This window comes from Pristiophorus japonicus, unplaced genomic scaffold, assembly GCF_044704955.1.
Source record: "Pristiophorus japonicus isolate sPriJap1 unplaced genomic scaffold, sPriJap1.hap1 HAP1_SCAFFOLD_322, whole genome shotgun sequence".
Classification (NCBI taxonomy): Eukaryota; Metazoa; Chordata; class Chondrichthyes; family Pristiophoridae; genus Pristiophorus; species Pristiophorus japonicus.
In genome coordinates, this window is record NW_027253019.1 from 71719 (window position 1) to 87236 (window position 15518).

The 15518-nt window shown below is 48.9% G+C and overlaps 1 protein-coding gene across 2 annotated transcripts in view; it reads left to right on the forward strand.

Moving 5' to 3' along the window:
- Positions 1-4925: 4925 nt before the first annotated feature.
- The window catches only part of rims4 (regulating synaptic membrane exocytosis 4), a 225497-nt gene continuing 214904 nt past the window's right edge, over positions 4926-15518 (forward strand). The window contains exons 1-2 of one of the 2 annotated variants that reach the window (XM_070872496.1): positions 4926-5122; positions 10321-10323. In XM_070872496.1, coding sequence (XP_070728597.1) covers positions 5095-5122; positions 10321-10323 — 31 coding nt within the window. In that variant the 5' untranslated portion in view covers positions 4926-5094. The remainder of the gene's footprint in view (positions 5123-10320; positions 10324-15518) is intronic. The other variant, XM_070872495.1, reaches the window with a different exon arrangement.

Below are 15518 nucleotides of genomic sequence, written 5' to 3' on the forward strand. Positions count from 1 at the left end.
CCGACAGTGCAGCACTCCCTCAGAACTGCCCCTCTGACAATGCAGCGCTCCCTCAGTACATAGAAACATAGAAAGTAGGTGCAGGAGCAGGTCATTCGGCCCTTCGAGCCTGCACCACCATTCAATATGATCAAGGCTGATCATGCAACTTCAGTACCCCATTCCTGGTCTCTCTCCATACCCCTTGATCCCTTTAGCTGCAAGAGCCACATTTAATTCCCTTTTGAATATATCTAACGAACTGGCTTCAACAACTGCACTGGGAGTGAAATCCTGGAGCTTTGTGCTATAGTCTCTGGAGTGGAGCTTGAACCCAGATCTTTCTGATGAGAGAGCCACGGCTGACACCTTTTATAACTGCCCACATCCCTGCCATCACCCAGTGTTCTTCGCACACACGTGGCCCAGTATTGCTCAGTGGGCAATAAGAAGCTGGAAGATAAGCTGCTGTCCCCTCTCTAACTTGTAACGCCATGTCCAATGGTGGTATCGCTATCACTGCCACGCACCATAAAACTCTGATTGAACGTGGGATCTTGCTGTTCATTGTAGTTCTGTACCACCACAGGCAGGGCAACACTCCACTACTGCAACTTTTAAATACTTTAGAATGAAATCAGTAATGTTTGAGACTGTGAATCTGTGAATGATTATTTCCAATTACGGCAGAGTGTCAAAAATAAAACCCAGCTTTCTATTAATAAAATAGAGTTATTGAGATCGTTGAACATTCTGAATCGCTGCAGGTATTTATAGAACCTATAATTGGACAAGCTTAAACATTAATGGATGTGTATGGGCTTTGTGTAGCCATTTTAAACCTCTGTTCAATAATTGTAGAGTCAAGAAACAACTAGATGGACAAGGTGTCTCTAGCACACGCAACCTGTACCCTCGTCATGCAGTACTGAGGGAGTGCCGCACTGTCGGAGGGGCAGTACTGAGGGAGAGCCGCACTGTCGGAGGGGCAGTACTGAGGGAGCGCCGCACTGTCGGAGGGGCAGTACTGAGGGAGCGCCGCACTGTCGGAGGGGCAGTACTGAGGGAGTGCCGCACTGTCGGCGGGGCAGTACTGAGGGAGTGCCGCACTGTCGGAGGGGCAGTACTGAGGGAGTGCCGCACTGTCGGAGGGGCAGTACTGAGGGAGTGCCGCACTGTCGGAGGGGCAGTACTGAGGGGGAGCCGCACTGTCGGAAGGGCAGTACTGAGGGAGTGCCGCACTGTCGGAGGGGCAGTACTGAGGGAGTGCCGCACTGTCGGAGGGGCAGTACTGAGGGAGTGCCGCACTGTCGGAGGGGCAGTACTGAGGGAATGCCGCACTGTCGGAGGGGCAGTACTGAGGGAATGCCGCACTGTCAGAGGAGCAGTACTGAGGGAGTGCCGCACTGTCGGAGGGGCAGTACTGAGGGAGTGCCGCACTTTCGGAGGGGCTGTACTGAGGGAGCGCCGCACTGTCGGAGGGACATTTTAAGCAACTCGATCAGATCACCCCTCAACCTCCCAAACTCAAGTCAAGTTTATGCAACCTGTCCTCATAATTTAACCCTTCATCAGTCTGGTGAATCTGGGCTGCTCCCCCTCCAAGGCTGATATACCCTCCCCAAAGTGGGGGAGGGGTGGCCCAGAACTGGATGCAGTGTCCCGGGATGGGGGGGCGAGGAGGGACGGAGGGGGCCTGAGCGAGCTCTGTACAGCTGAAGCATCACTTCCTCACTTTTGAATTCCAACTCCTTTGAGATAAAGGCCAACGTTCCGTGATCCTTTTTGATTAAGTTAAGCACAAGGATTATTTGCATTGACCTCTTTGCATAAATACGCGAAAAGGAAACATTTGCACGGCTGTGGGGAAAGAGCGGGGGGAGTGGGACTGTTTGGATCGCTCTTTCAGAGAGCCAGCACAGGAACGATGGGCTGAATGGCATCTTTCTCTGCCATTTCATTCTGTGAATCTATAAAAGCACACATAGCTGGAAAGAAAGTAACGCTGACATTTGTTTGGTGCCATTGTTCTATATCTGTATCAGTTCAACCATCCTTTGCTCACTTTTTATCCGTTTTCCAAATGCTCAGCTGTAAATCGGATGTCCACTCCAGCCTGCGAGATTGAATTCAAGGCAGGGAGACATTCTCAGTGGGTCTCAGTGATATTTCGATCGTGATTTGTAAGGACAAGGCTTCAACCAATTGTGCATCTCGACAGACGTGACTCAGGTTTCATATTTTGGTGACAATTTACACTGGCAGGAGCTTAGACAGAACATTGAAAAGGTTCCTAAAAAAAACCCATCAAAATTGGACCCTCAAACTAGTTGCATTGGCTGCTGAATGGGGCAATGAGTTTACACTGATGGATGACCTGGGACTGTGGCTGAAAGTCATTCAACCAACCTGAAGACTGACAGCTGTCACTTTCTGCAGCAGTCACCCCTGTACCACTTCTGCGCACATATGCACATTAGTTAGGCCGCAGCTGGAGTACAGCGTGCAGTTCTGGTCACCACATTACAGGAAGGATGTGACTGTACCCGAGAGGGTGCAGAGGAGATTGACGAGGATGTTGCCAGGACTAGAGAATTTTAGCTATGAGGAAAGATTGGATAGGTTGGGTCTGTTTTCTTTGGAACAGAGGAGGCTGAGGGGAGATTTAATTGGAGTGTACAAAATTATGAATGGCCTCGATAGAGTGGATAGGAAGGACCTATTTCCCTTAGCAGAGGCCAATAACCAGCGGGCATAGATTTAAAGTAATTGGTAGGAGGTTTAGAGGGATTTGAGGGGGAATTTCTTCACCCAGAGGGTGGTGGGGGTCTGGAACTCGCTGCCTGAAAGGGTGGTAGAGGCAGAAAACCTCACCACATTTAAAAAGTGCATGGATTTGCACCTGAAGTGCCGTAACCTGCAGGGCTACGGACCTAGAGCTGGATGGTGGGATTAGGCTGGGTGGCTCTTTGTTGGCCGCTGCAGACACAATGGGCCAAATGGCCTCCTTCTGTGCAGTAAACTTCTATGATTCTAGGATAGACATACACATATAAACGCATACACACATATACACAAACACCTATACACACACATATACACACACCTATACACACAGGCCTATACACACACGCATATACATGCACACACAGATATTCTGCTTTGGGAGTCTCGTGTCAGGCATGTGGACAATGTGGCCAATGGAGCTGATAGAGTGTGATCAATGCTTCGATGCTGGGGATGTTGGCCTGAGCGAGAACATTGATGTTGGTGCGCCTATCCTGCTGATGGATTCGCAGGATCTTGCGGAGGCTGCGTTGGTAGTACTTCTCCAACGTTTTGCGGTGTCTGCTGTACATAGTCCACATCTCTGAGCCATACAGGAGGGTGGGTATCACTACTGCCCTGTAGACCATAAGCTTGGTGCCAGATTTGAGGTCCTGGTCTTCAAACACTCTCTTCCTCAGGTGACCGAAGGCTGCGCTGGCGCACTGGAGACGGTGTTGGACCTCATCATCGATGTCTGCCCTTGCTGATAGTAAGCTCCCGAGGTATGGAAAATGGTCCACGTTGTCCAAGGCTGCGCCGTGGATTTTGATGACCGGGGGGCAGTGCTGTGTGGCGGGGTCAGGTTGGTAGCGGACCTTTGTTTTAAGGATGTTTAATGTAAGGCCCATGCTCTTGTATGCCTCGGTGAAGGTGTTGATAATGGTTTGGAGTTTGGCTTCCAAGTGTGTGCAGATGTAAGCATTGTCCGCAAAATGTAGTTCTACGACAGAGGGTGGGATGACCTTGGATCTGGCCTGGAGGCAGTGGAGGTTGAACAGATTCCCATTTGTTCTATAATATACACATTCTATATATATATGCATATACATACAAGTATACACACACCTATACACACATGCATATACTTACACGCATATACACACATAAACACACACACACATATATATGCACGCATAGATGTATACACAAACATATACTCACACACACATATGCACATGCCAGTAAACACACACGCACACACATATATGCACACACACACGTGCACATACACACACACATATATATACACACACATGCACATATATATATATATATACACACTCACATATACTCACACACATATGCACACACCAGTAAACACACACACACACATATATACACACACACACGTGCACATACACACACACATATATATACACACAGACGCACATATATATATATATACACACATACTCACACACACATATGCACACACCAGTAAACACACACACACACACATATATACAGACACACACACACTCACACACGCACATATACAGACACACACACACACATACACAGGTAATTCAGGGGAAGATATAAAACAGCAATGAGATGCAGAGCTGCTGCATATATTGATACTTATTTCATTCACTTCAGCCTTTCCTGCACTGAGTGAATACTCTCCCAGCGCCTTCCCCTCCGCACAGATTGGCGGATTAAGATGTCAGCTGTGAAGTTGAATCCCACCTCTCATTCTGTATCTGACTGCCGCCCCCCTCACTGCCCCCCCCAAACACCGAGCTGTTGGTGAATGAGAGAGTGTGAGAGGAGGACCTGCCGGAGCCGGAGGTGTGTGTGTGTGTGTGTGCAGCCAGCCAGCCAGCCAGCGGCTGGGCAATGTCATTGTGCCGTGTGAGGTGCAGGGAGAGGCGCCCGCCCGGGGCAACAGCCAGCAAAACTCGCTCATAAAGGCACCGCCGCCCAGTTAGCGGAGCCGGCAGCGGCCGGGCTGAAGTGTGCCGGGCAGTGGCAGTGAGCAGAGAGGGAGAGATCAGCAGTGCCGGGAACATTGAGAGAGAGAGACAGGGAGCGGGGTGAAGACCCGGACAGACAGGCGGCTGGAGCTCACGGGGCTGAAGGCTCCGGGATTTCTCGCTAGCTGCCGGAACACACAGACCTGCCAAGACGCCGCGCGCGGTGCTGCGAGTGAAAAATGCGCCCACCCGAGCGCCCAAACCTGCGCCCACCTCCGACCTGGGGCCAGCCGGATTTAACATCGAGAGATCGCAGAGCAGGATCAGCCTGTCCGCTTCCTTCGAAGCCCTGGCCATCTACTTCCCCTGCATGAACTCGTTCGACGAGGACGATGCCGGTGAGTTGGGGATGTGGGTCCTGGCACCCTCCCCCCCCCCCGGCCGGTGTTACAGGGGTTTGTGGGGGGGGTGGGGGAAATCCGGACCTGGCCCCCGGCCCCGCGGGAAATAACACGGGACAAGGGAGAGAGCTCCCATACTGTACGGGGACTGGAGAAAGACCATGAGAGAGTGAGAGAGAGTCTGTGCAAATGATAACAAGACAGAATGAGAGAGAGGGTCTGTGTAAATGATAGGGAGAAAGGCAGAATGAGAGAGAGAGGGAGTGTGGAAATGATAGGGAGAAAAGCAGAATGAGAGAGAGAGGGAGTGTGGAAATGATAAGGAGAAAGGCAGAATGAGAGAGAGAGAGTGTGGAAATGATAGGGAGAAAAGCAGAATGAGAGAGAGAGTGTGGAAATGATAGGGAGAAAGGCAGAATGAGAGAGAGAGAGAGAGAGTGTGGAAATGATAAGGAGAAAGGCAGAATGAGAGAGAGAGAGTGTGGAAATGATCGGGAGAAAGGCAGAATGAGAGAGAGTGTGGAAATGATAGGGAGAAAGGCAGAATGAGAGAGAGAGAGAGAGAGAGAGTGTGGAAATGATCAGGAGAAAGGCAGAATGAGAGAGAGAGAGAGAGAGAGAGTGAGTGTGGAAATGATAGGGAGAAAGATAGACACAAAGAGTGAGAGCGAGAGAGCCAGGAACGAGACAGAGAAATGCTGTAAGACATGTAATGCTGAACCCACATTCCCACCAAGTTCAGAGTGATTTAATCTGAATATATGTGCAGGTCTGAGGTGATTGTCTAAGATAAATGTTGTCTAGAAGCAGCTCGCTGCCTGCTCAGTCGGGCAATTGACACACATTGAGCAGCCGGATTGTGGAAGCCGATAGGGAGGGGAGGAGGGAGCGCAGAGTCTGAGGTTACAGGCACAGTGCCTCTCACTGAAAGCGGGAGAGGGAGGGAAGAGAGCAGGAGCGAAGGTGTGTGTGAGAGAGGGAGAAAGAGAGAGCACATCTATCTGTGAGGCTCAGTCCAGGTGTTGCGCGAACTTTGAAGCCGCGTCCGATCGAGCGATGCTGGACTTGGCTGTGTCCCAATGGGTCACCGAGAGCTGCCCCAGGATCGCTGGGTGCCGATCGGGACTGACTCGGTGTGCAAACTGGACTGAGCGATGGCGGGGGCCAGAGATTCTTTTGTCAGGACTGAGCCCGTTGTGTTTTCCGTTGTCTCCCGATCCTTTTACGGTCCACTCACACCAGATGTTTCTCGCTGACTGAGAAAGCCACCCACTCCTTGTCCCCACCTCCCGTGCCCATTGGGAGAGCAGACAGGGCTCGGAGCCATGCTCTTCACCATTCTGGAGTGGGCACAACAAGCTTGCGGGTCTCACTTTATCCTTCCCCTTCCTGTGCACATCCCTCTCGCTCCCTGGTGTCTCCCACCTTCCCACTGCTCGATCTCTCCCATTGCTCGACACTGCCCAAAGTAACTCCTTGCAAGTGACGGTGTGTAGTCAGATACCCCGGCTCACAACACCCCACTCACCACTCACCAGTGCAAACTACAAGCGATTCATCTGCAATACACTCCCACAGCCTCGGCTGACCTACATCGGCTCTCGGTCCGGCAACGCCTCGATTTTAAAATTCTCGTCCTCGTGTTCAGATCCCTCCACGGCCTGGCCCTCTCCCTATCTCTGTACTCTCCTCCAGCCCCACAACCCTCCGAGATCTCTGCGCTCCTCCAATTCTGACCTCGTCGATTATAATCGCCTCACTATCGGTGGCCGTGCCTTCAGCTCCCTGGACCTCAAGCTCTGGAACTCCCTCCCTAAACCTCCGCGCCTCTCTCTCCTCCTTTAAAACCTACCTCGTCACCTGTCCTAATGTCTCTTTGTGCGGCTCGGTGTCAAACTCTGTTTGATAATCGCTCCTGTGAAGCGCCTTGGGACGTTTTACTGCGTTAAAGGTGCTATATAAATGCAGGTTGTTGTTATTGGTGAAAGTCTAACACTCAGAGTTGTGGAATGGGCAGCGGGATGCAGCCAATAGGCACTCTAATGGTAAAAACCACATAGAGGCGGTAATTTGAATAGGCCGCACAGCCCCTTAAGGGGGCCACACATCCGCCAAAAAATGAGCAGGAACATTGTCTGTAGCATTCTCCAGATCTGGGTTCTGATGGGGGCACTGAGCAAAGGCGATGGCATTTCTTGACTGGCAAGTGTTGGTCATTGGGGATGTGACTGGCCCTAAGTGGAGGAAGAGCATCCGGGAGGGCACTGAGCACCTCGAGTCTCGTCGCCGAGAGCATGCAGAAACCAAACGCAGGCAGCGGAAGGAGCGTGCGGCAAACCAGACTCCCCACCCGCCCTTTCCTTCAACCACTGTCTGTCCCACCTGTGACAGAGACTGTAATTCCCGTATTGGACTGTTCAGTCACCTGAGAACTCACTTTTCGAGTGGAAGCTGCCTATGATGACTGGCAGATGGAAGGACTGGGAGCAGCCTGCTGAGCCTTTCAATCGGTGCAGCATGAGTCCAGACAGATTGTGGAATGGGAAGAATAAACTCTCCCTGAAAATCAAAGTACAAAAACTGAATCAAAAATAATATCCTTTCCCACACCTCAGGACTGGGTAGTTTACAACCCAAACACTGTCCTAAAACTGCTGATTTTATTCTACAGCATCCTTCCTAACTGGGATTGAGGTTTATTTAAAATTTTGAAGTGTTTTGATAGAGGGATTCGGGAAAGATTGTTTCCTCTGGTTGGGAAGTCAGTGAGGAGGGGTTGTCAGTTTATCAGTGAGGGAATGAAGAGAGAGGCTTTACACAGAATTACTGGAGCATGAACTGCTTGGCCACTGGGAGTTGCTGGGGCAGAGAACACTGCCCCTTTTTAAGCAAAGTCAGTACTTGAAGCAGAGGAAAATTTGGGGTATAAGGAGAGCACAGGGCAGGGGGAGTATTACCAAAGAGCCAGCACGAACACCAAGGGCGAATGAGCTCTGTACTGTGAACATCAATAGTTCCATGGATCCAGTTTGATACAAAAAGAAAGACATGCATTTCTGAGCACCTTTCCCCACCTCAGGATATCACAAAGCACTTTACAGCCAAGGAGTATATTTACAGTGTCGTTATTGTTGTAATGTTGGAAACGCGACAGCCAATTTGCACACAAGATCCCATTCACAGCAATGTGCTAATGACCAGATATTTTTTTTTTTTTAGTCATGTTGGTTGAGGGATAAATATTTTTTAGGACACCGGGGAGAACTCACCTGCACTTCTTCAAAATAGTGCCATGGTATCCTTTCGTCCACCTGAAAGGGCTGACGGGGCCTCGGTATAGATGGCCCCTCCGACAGTGCAGTGCTCCCTCAGTACTGCTCCTCCGATATTGTAGCACTCCCTCAGTACTGTCCCTCTGACAGTGCGGCGCTCCCTCAGTACTGCCCCTCTGACAGTGCAGTGCTCCCTCAGTACTGCTCCTCCGATATTGTAGCACTCCCTCAGTACTGTCTCTCTGACAGTGCAGCACTCCCTCAGTACTGTCCCTCTGATAGTGCAGCACTCCCTCAGTACTGCCCCTCTGACAGTGCAGCACTCCCTCAGTACTGCCCCTCTGACAGTGCAGTGCTCCCTCAGTACTGCTCCTCCGATATTGTAGCACTCCCTCAGTACTGTCTCTCTGACAGTGCAGCACTCCCTCAGGACTGTCCCTCTGACAGTGCAGCACTCCCTCAGTACTGCCCCTCTGACAGTGCAGCACTCCCTCAGTACTGCCCCTCTGACAGTGCAGTGCTCCCTCAGTACTGCCCCTCCGATATTGTAGCACTCCCTCAGTACTGTCCCTCTGACAGTGCAGCACTCCCTCAGTACTGTCCCTCTGACAGTGCAGCACTCCCTCAGTACTGTCCCTCTGACAGTGCAGCACTCCCTCAGTACTGCCTCTCTGACAGTGCAGCACTCCTTCAGTACTGCCCCTCTGACAGTGCAGCACTCCCTCAGTACTGCCCCTCTGACAGTGCAGCACTCCTTCAGTACTAAACTGGGAGTGTAGATGAAAGCTACAATTATCCCTTATTATCTCAGCGATATTTAGAAGTCAAACAGCCATCACTCCGTGCAATGGGAATGTGTGGAATGGACTTATCTCTGGACCAATGATATATTACCCAAATCCTGTTTACAAAAACCAGCCTAATAGACGAATTACACAGCACTCCTCACCTTAATTAAAGGGGAAGCACATTCTATTAAATCACCACAGAATCCCTCAATGTGACAAAATAAGATTAGCCTACATACTCAGTTGCCTTTTTGTTACTGCAATTATATAGAGCTCTGGTACGACCACACCTGGAGTACTGTGCACAATTTTGGTCTTACCTAAGGAAGGATATACTTGCCACAGAGGGAGTGCAATGAAGGTTCAGCAGACTGATTCCTGGGATGGGGGGATTATCCTATGAGGAGAGATTGAGTAGACCAGGCCTATATTCTCTAGAGTTTAGAAGAATGAGAGGTGATCGCATTGAAACAGACAACATTCTTACAGGACTTGGCATGGTAGATGCAGGGAGGATGTTTCCCCCTGGCTGGGGAGTCTAGAACCAGGGGTCACAGTCTCAGAATAAACGGTTGGCCATTTAGGACTGAGATGAGGAGAAACTTATTCACTCAGAGGGGGGTGAATCTTTGGAATTCTCTGCCCCAGAGGGCTGTGGAGGCTCAGTCGTTGAGTATATTCAAGACAAATATCAATAGATTTTTGTATATTAAGGGAATCAAGGGATATGGTGATAGTGCAGGAAAGTGGAGTCGAGATCGAAGATCAGCCATGATCTCATTGAATGGCAGAGCATGCTCGAAGGGTCGAATGGCCGACTCCTGCTCCTATTTCTTATGTTCTTAACGGTTAGACAGAATCTTACAGGACAGAAGGAGGCTGTTCGACTATCCAATTTCGTCCCACGCCCCAGCTCTTTCCCCATAAGCTCTGCAAGTACTCTTCAAGCACATGTCCAGTTGCCTTTTTTTACAGTTCCTGTGGGATCTGCTTACACCACCCTTTCAGGTAGTGCATTCCAGATCACAACAAACATCTGTGTGGAAAAACGTCTCCTCAATCCCCCTCTTGTACTTTTGCCAATTATGTTAAATCTGTGACTTCTGGTTACTGGCTCGCTTGCCAGAGGGAACAGTGGGTTAAAAGGAAGCCATGGAGCAGACATTTCAGCTCTGACTCCGACAAAAAAATGGACTTGAGTTGACTTGGGAATGCCAGGGGTTCAATGGGTGGGTTGCACCGGATGTTCCGGTGGGAGACTCTCCCACCAATTTGAATAGGTGACTGGTCAACGATAAGCTTGTTGAAACACAACTTGCTCTGCAACATATTTGTCTGGGAAATGGGGAATCCAGTGGGACAGAAGCTCTTCAAGGGCTGCAATTTACAATTAAAGGGGAGGCTCGGTAGTGACAGCTGAGTTCACTAACTGTTTAGAGCATTCTCACTTTTGAAGTTGACCAGTTGCCACTCCCATTAAGAAGCCTGCAGGTCCCGGCACTTCCTTACACTAAGTTTACACTAAGCTGTGCACTGCTTGTTGGAGTCTTGATGATTTTTGGATATTGATGAGAGGACTATTTAAGCTAATTTAATATTAAAATGAGGACACCACTGGCCCAATATTTTGTCTCCAAATTGAGTGGCCCATGTATCAACTCTGTTACTGGTATAACCAACTGACATCTGTCCTGTTACTGCTGTCTTACCAATATCTGCCCTGTTACTGGTCTCTCACTGATACCTGCACTGTTACTGGCTGCCTCACTGATATCTGCCCTGTTAATGGTGTCTCTCACTGATATCTGCCCTGTTACTGGTCTCTCACTGATACCTGCCCTGTTACTGGTCTCTCACTGATATCTGCCATATTACTGGTGCCTCTCACTGATATCTGCCCTGTTACTGGTGTCGCCCAATCATATTTGCCTTTTTAGTGGTGTCTCTCACAGATATCTGCCCTGTTACTGCTGTCTCTCACTGATATCTGCCCTGTTACTGCACTCTCAGTGATATCTGCTCTCTTACTGGTGTGTCACTGGTATCTACCCTGTTACTGGACTCTGAGTGATATATGCCCAGTTACTAGTGTCTTTCAATGATATCTGCTCTGTTACTGCTGTCTCTCACTGATATCTGCCCTGTTACTGGTGTCCCTCACTGATATCTGCCCTGGTACTGCTGCCTCTCACTGATATCTGCCCTGTTACTGGTGCCTCTCACTGATATATGCCCAGTTACTGCTGCCTCTCAATCATATTTGCCTTTTTAGTGGTGTCTCTCACAGATATCTGCCCTGTTACTGGTGTCTCTCCCTTATATCTGCTCTGTTACTGGTGCCTCTCACTGATATCTGCCCTTTTACTGGTGCCTCTCACTGATATCTGCCCTGTTACTGATCTCTCTCACTGAAATCTGCTCTGTCACTGGTGCCTCTCACTGATATCTGCCCTGTTACTGGTGTCCCTCATTGATATCTGCCCTGTTACTGCTGCCTCTCACTGATATCTGCCCTGTTACTGGTGCCTCTCACTGATATATGCCCTGTTACTGATCTCTCTCACTAAAATCTGCTCTGTCACTGGTGCCTCTCACTGGTATCTGCCCTGTTACTGGTGTCCCTCACTGATATATGCCCAGTTACTGCTGCCTCTCACTGATATCTGCCCTGTTACTGGTGCCTCTCACTGATATATGCCCAGTTACTAGTGTCTTTCAATGATATCTGCCCTGTTACTGCTGCCTCTCACTGATATCTGCCCTGTTACTGGTGCCTCTCACTGATATATGCCCAGTTACAGTGTCTTTCAATGATATCTGCTCTGTTACTGGTGTCTCTCATTGATATTTGCGCTGTTACTGGTGTCTCTCGCTGTATCTGCGCTGTTACCTTTCTGTCCCAACTATATCAGCCATGTTACTGATGTCTCTGACTGATATCTGCCTTGTTACTGGTGTCGCACACTGATATCTGCTCTGTTACTGGAATCTCAATGATATCTGCTCTGTTACTGTTATCTCTCACTGATATCTACTCCGTTACTTGTTTTTCTCAGTGATATCTGACCTGTTACGAATGTCTCTCACTGATATCAATACCGGTTACTGATCTCTGTCACTGATATCTGCCTTGTTATTGGTGTCCCTCACTGATATCTATCCTGTTACTAGTGTCTCTCACAGATAACTGTCGTGTCTCACCGGTATCTGCTCTGTTACTTGTTTTTGTGACTGATATCTGCTCTGTTACTGGTGTTGCTCACACTATCTGCCTTGTTACCTCTCTCTCGCACGGATATCTGCCCTGTATCTGCTGTCTCTCACTGATATCTGTCCTGTTACTGGTGTCTCTTACTAATATTTGCCCTGTTACTGGTCGTTCTCACTGATATCTGCCCTGTTACTGGTGTCTTACTGATATCTTCCCTATTACTAGTGTTTCTCACTGCTAACTGTCCTGTTACTGGTCGTTCTCACTGATATCTGCCCTGTTACTCGTGTCTCTCACTGAAATCTGCCCTATTACTGGCGTGACTCACTCATAGCTGCCCTGTTACTGGTGTCTCCCACACATATCTGCCCTGTTACTGTATCTCTCACTCATATCTGCCCTTTTACTGGTCTCTCAGTGATACCTGCCCTGTTACTCTCTCTCCCGCTGATATTTGTCCTGTTTCTGGTGTCTTTGACTCATATCTGTCCTGTTACTGGTGTGTCTCTCTGATATCTGTCATGTTACTGGTATGTCTCACTGATATCCACCCAATTACTGGCGTGTCTCACTCATAGATGTCCTGTTATTGGTATCGCTCACTGATATTTGCTCTGTTACTCGTGTCTCTCACTGATATCTGCCTTTTTAGTGGTGCCTCTCACAGATATCTGCTCTGCTACTGGTATGTCCCACTAATATCTGCCCTGCTCTGTTGTCTCTCATTGATATCTTCCCTGGTACTGGTGTCTCTCACTGATATCTGCACTGTACTGGTGTCTCTCATTCATATCTGTCCTGTTACTATTGTCTTTCATTGATATCTGCCCTGTTACAGATGTCTCTCACTGATATCTGCCCTGTTACTTGTGTCTCACTGATATCTGTCCTGTTACTGGTGTCTCGCACAGATCTCTACCGTTTTACTGGTGTCTCACTGGTATCTGCTCTGTTACTGATCTCTGTCACTGATATGTGCCCTGTTACTGGTGTCACTCACTCATATCTGCCCTGTTCCTGGTGTGTCTCACAGATATCTGCCCTGTTAATGGTGTTTCTCACTGATATCTGTCTTGTCGCTAGCGTCTCTCACCAATATCTGCCCTTTTAGTGGTGTCTCTGATTGACATCTGCTCTATTACTGGTGTCTGTCTGATATCTGCCCTGTTACTTGATTCTCAGTTATATCTGTCCTGTTACTGGTGTCCCTCACTGATTGCTGTCCTTTCACTGGACTCTCACTGATATCTGCTTTTTTACCAGTATTTCGCACTGATATCTGCCCTGTTACTTCTGTCTCTCACTGTATCTTCCCTGTTACTGGTGTCCCTCACTGATATCTGCCCTGTTACTGCTGCCTCTCACTGATATCTGCCCTGTTACTGGTGTCTCTCACTGATATCTGCCCTGGTATTGGTGTCTCACTGATATCTGGCCTGTCTCTGTTGTCCCTCACTGATATATGTCCTGTTACCATTATCTCTCACTGATATCTGCTCTGTTACTGGTGTCTCTCACTGATATCTGCCCTGTTACTCGTGTCTCTCACTGAAATCTGCCCTATTACTGGCGTGACTCACTCATAGCTGCCCTGTTACTGGTGTCTCCCACACATATCTGTCCTGTTACTGTATCTCTCACTCATATCTGCCCTTTTACTGGTCTCTCAGTGATACCTGCCCTGTTACTCTCTCTCCCGCTGATATTTGTCCTGTTTCTGGTGTCTTTGACTCATATCTGTCCTGTTACTGGTGTCTCTCTGATATCTGCCCTGTTACTGCTGCCTCTCACTGATATCTGCCCTGTTACTGGTGTCTCTCACTGATATCTGGCCTGTCTCTGGTGTCCCTCACTGATATATGTCCTGGTACCATTATCTCTCACTCATATCTGTTCTGTTACTGGTGCATTTCACTGATATCTGCCTTCTTACTGGTGTCTCATTGATATTAGCCCTGTTACTTGTGTCTCTCACTGATATCGACCCTGTTACTGGTGCCTCTCACTAATATCTGCTCTGTACTGGTGTCTCTCACTCATCTGCCCTGATAGTGGCCTCTCTCACTGATATCTACCCTGTTACTGGTGTCTCTCACTGATATCTACCCCATTAACTCATCTGCCCTGATAGTGGCCTCTCTCACTGATATCTATCCTGTTACTGGTGTCTCTCACTGATATCTGCCCTGTTACTGGTGTCTCTCACTGATATCTGCCCTGTTACTGGTCTCTCATAGATATCTGCCCTGTTACTGGTCTCTCATAGATATCTGCCCTGTTACTGGTCTCTCATAGATATCTGCCATGTTACTGATGTCTCTCACTCAGTGATATCTGCCCTGTTACTGGTGTCTCTCCCTGATATCTGCCCTGGTACTGGTGTCTCTCCCTGATATCTGCCCTGGTACTGGGTCTCTCCCTGACATCTGCCCTGTTACTGGTGTCTCTCCCTGATATCTGCCCTGTTACTGGTGTCTCTCACTGATATCTGCCCTGGTACTGGTGTCTCTCCCTGATATCTGCCCTGTTACTGGTGTCTCTCACTGATATCTGCCCTGTTACTGGTCTCTCATAGATATCTGCCCTGTTACTGGTCTCTCATAGATATCTGCCCTGTTACTGGTCTCTCATAGATATCTGCCATGTTACTGATGTCTCTCACTCAGTGATATCTGCCCTGTTACTGGTGTCTCTCCCTGATATCTGCCCTGTTACTGGTGTCTCTCACTGATATCTGCCCTGGTACTGGTGTCTCTCCCTGATATCTGCCCTGGTACTGGTGTCTCTCCCTGATATCTGCCCTGTTACTGGTGTCTCTCACTGATATCTGCCCTGGTACTGGTGTCTCTCCCTGATATCTGCCCTGTTACTGGTGTCTCTCCCTGATATCTGCCCTGTTACTGGTGTCTCTCACTGATATCTGCCCTGTTACTGGTCTCTCATCGATATCTGCCCTGTTACTGGTCTCTCATAGATATCTGCCCTGTTACTGGTCTCTCATAGATATCTGCCATGTTACTGATGTCTCTCACTCAGTGATATCTGCCCTGTTACTGGTGTCTCTCACTGATATCTGCCCTGGTACTGGTGTCTCTCCCTGATATCTGCCCTGTTCCTGGTGT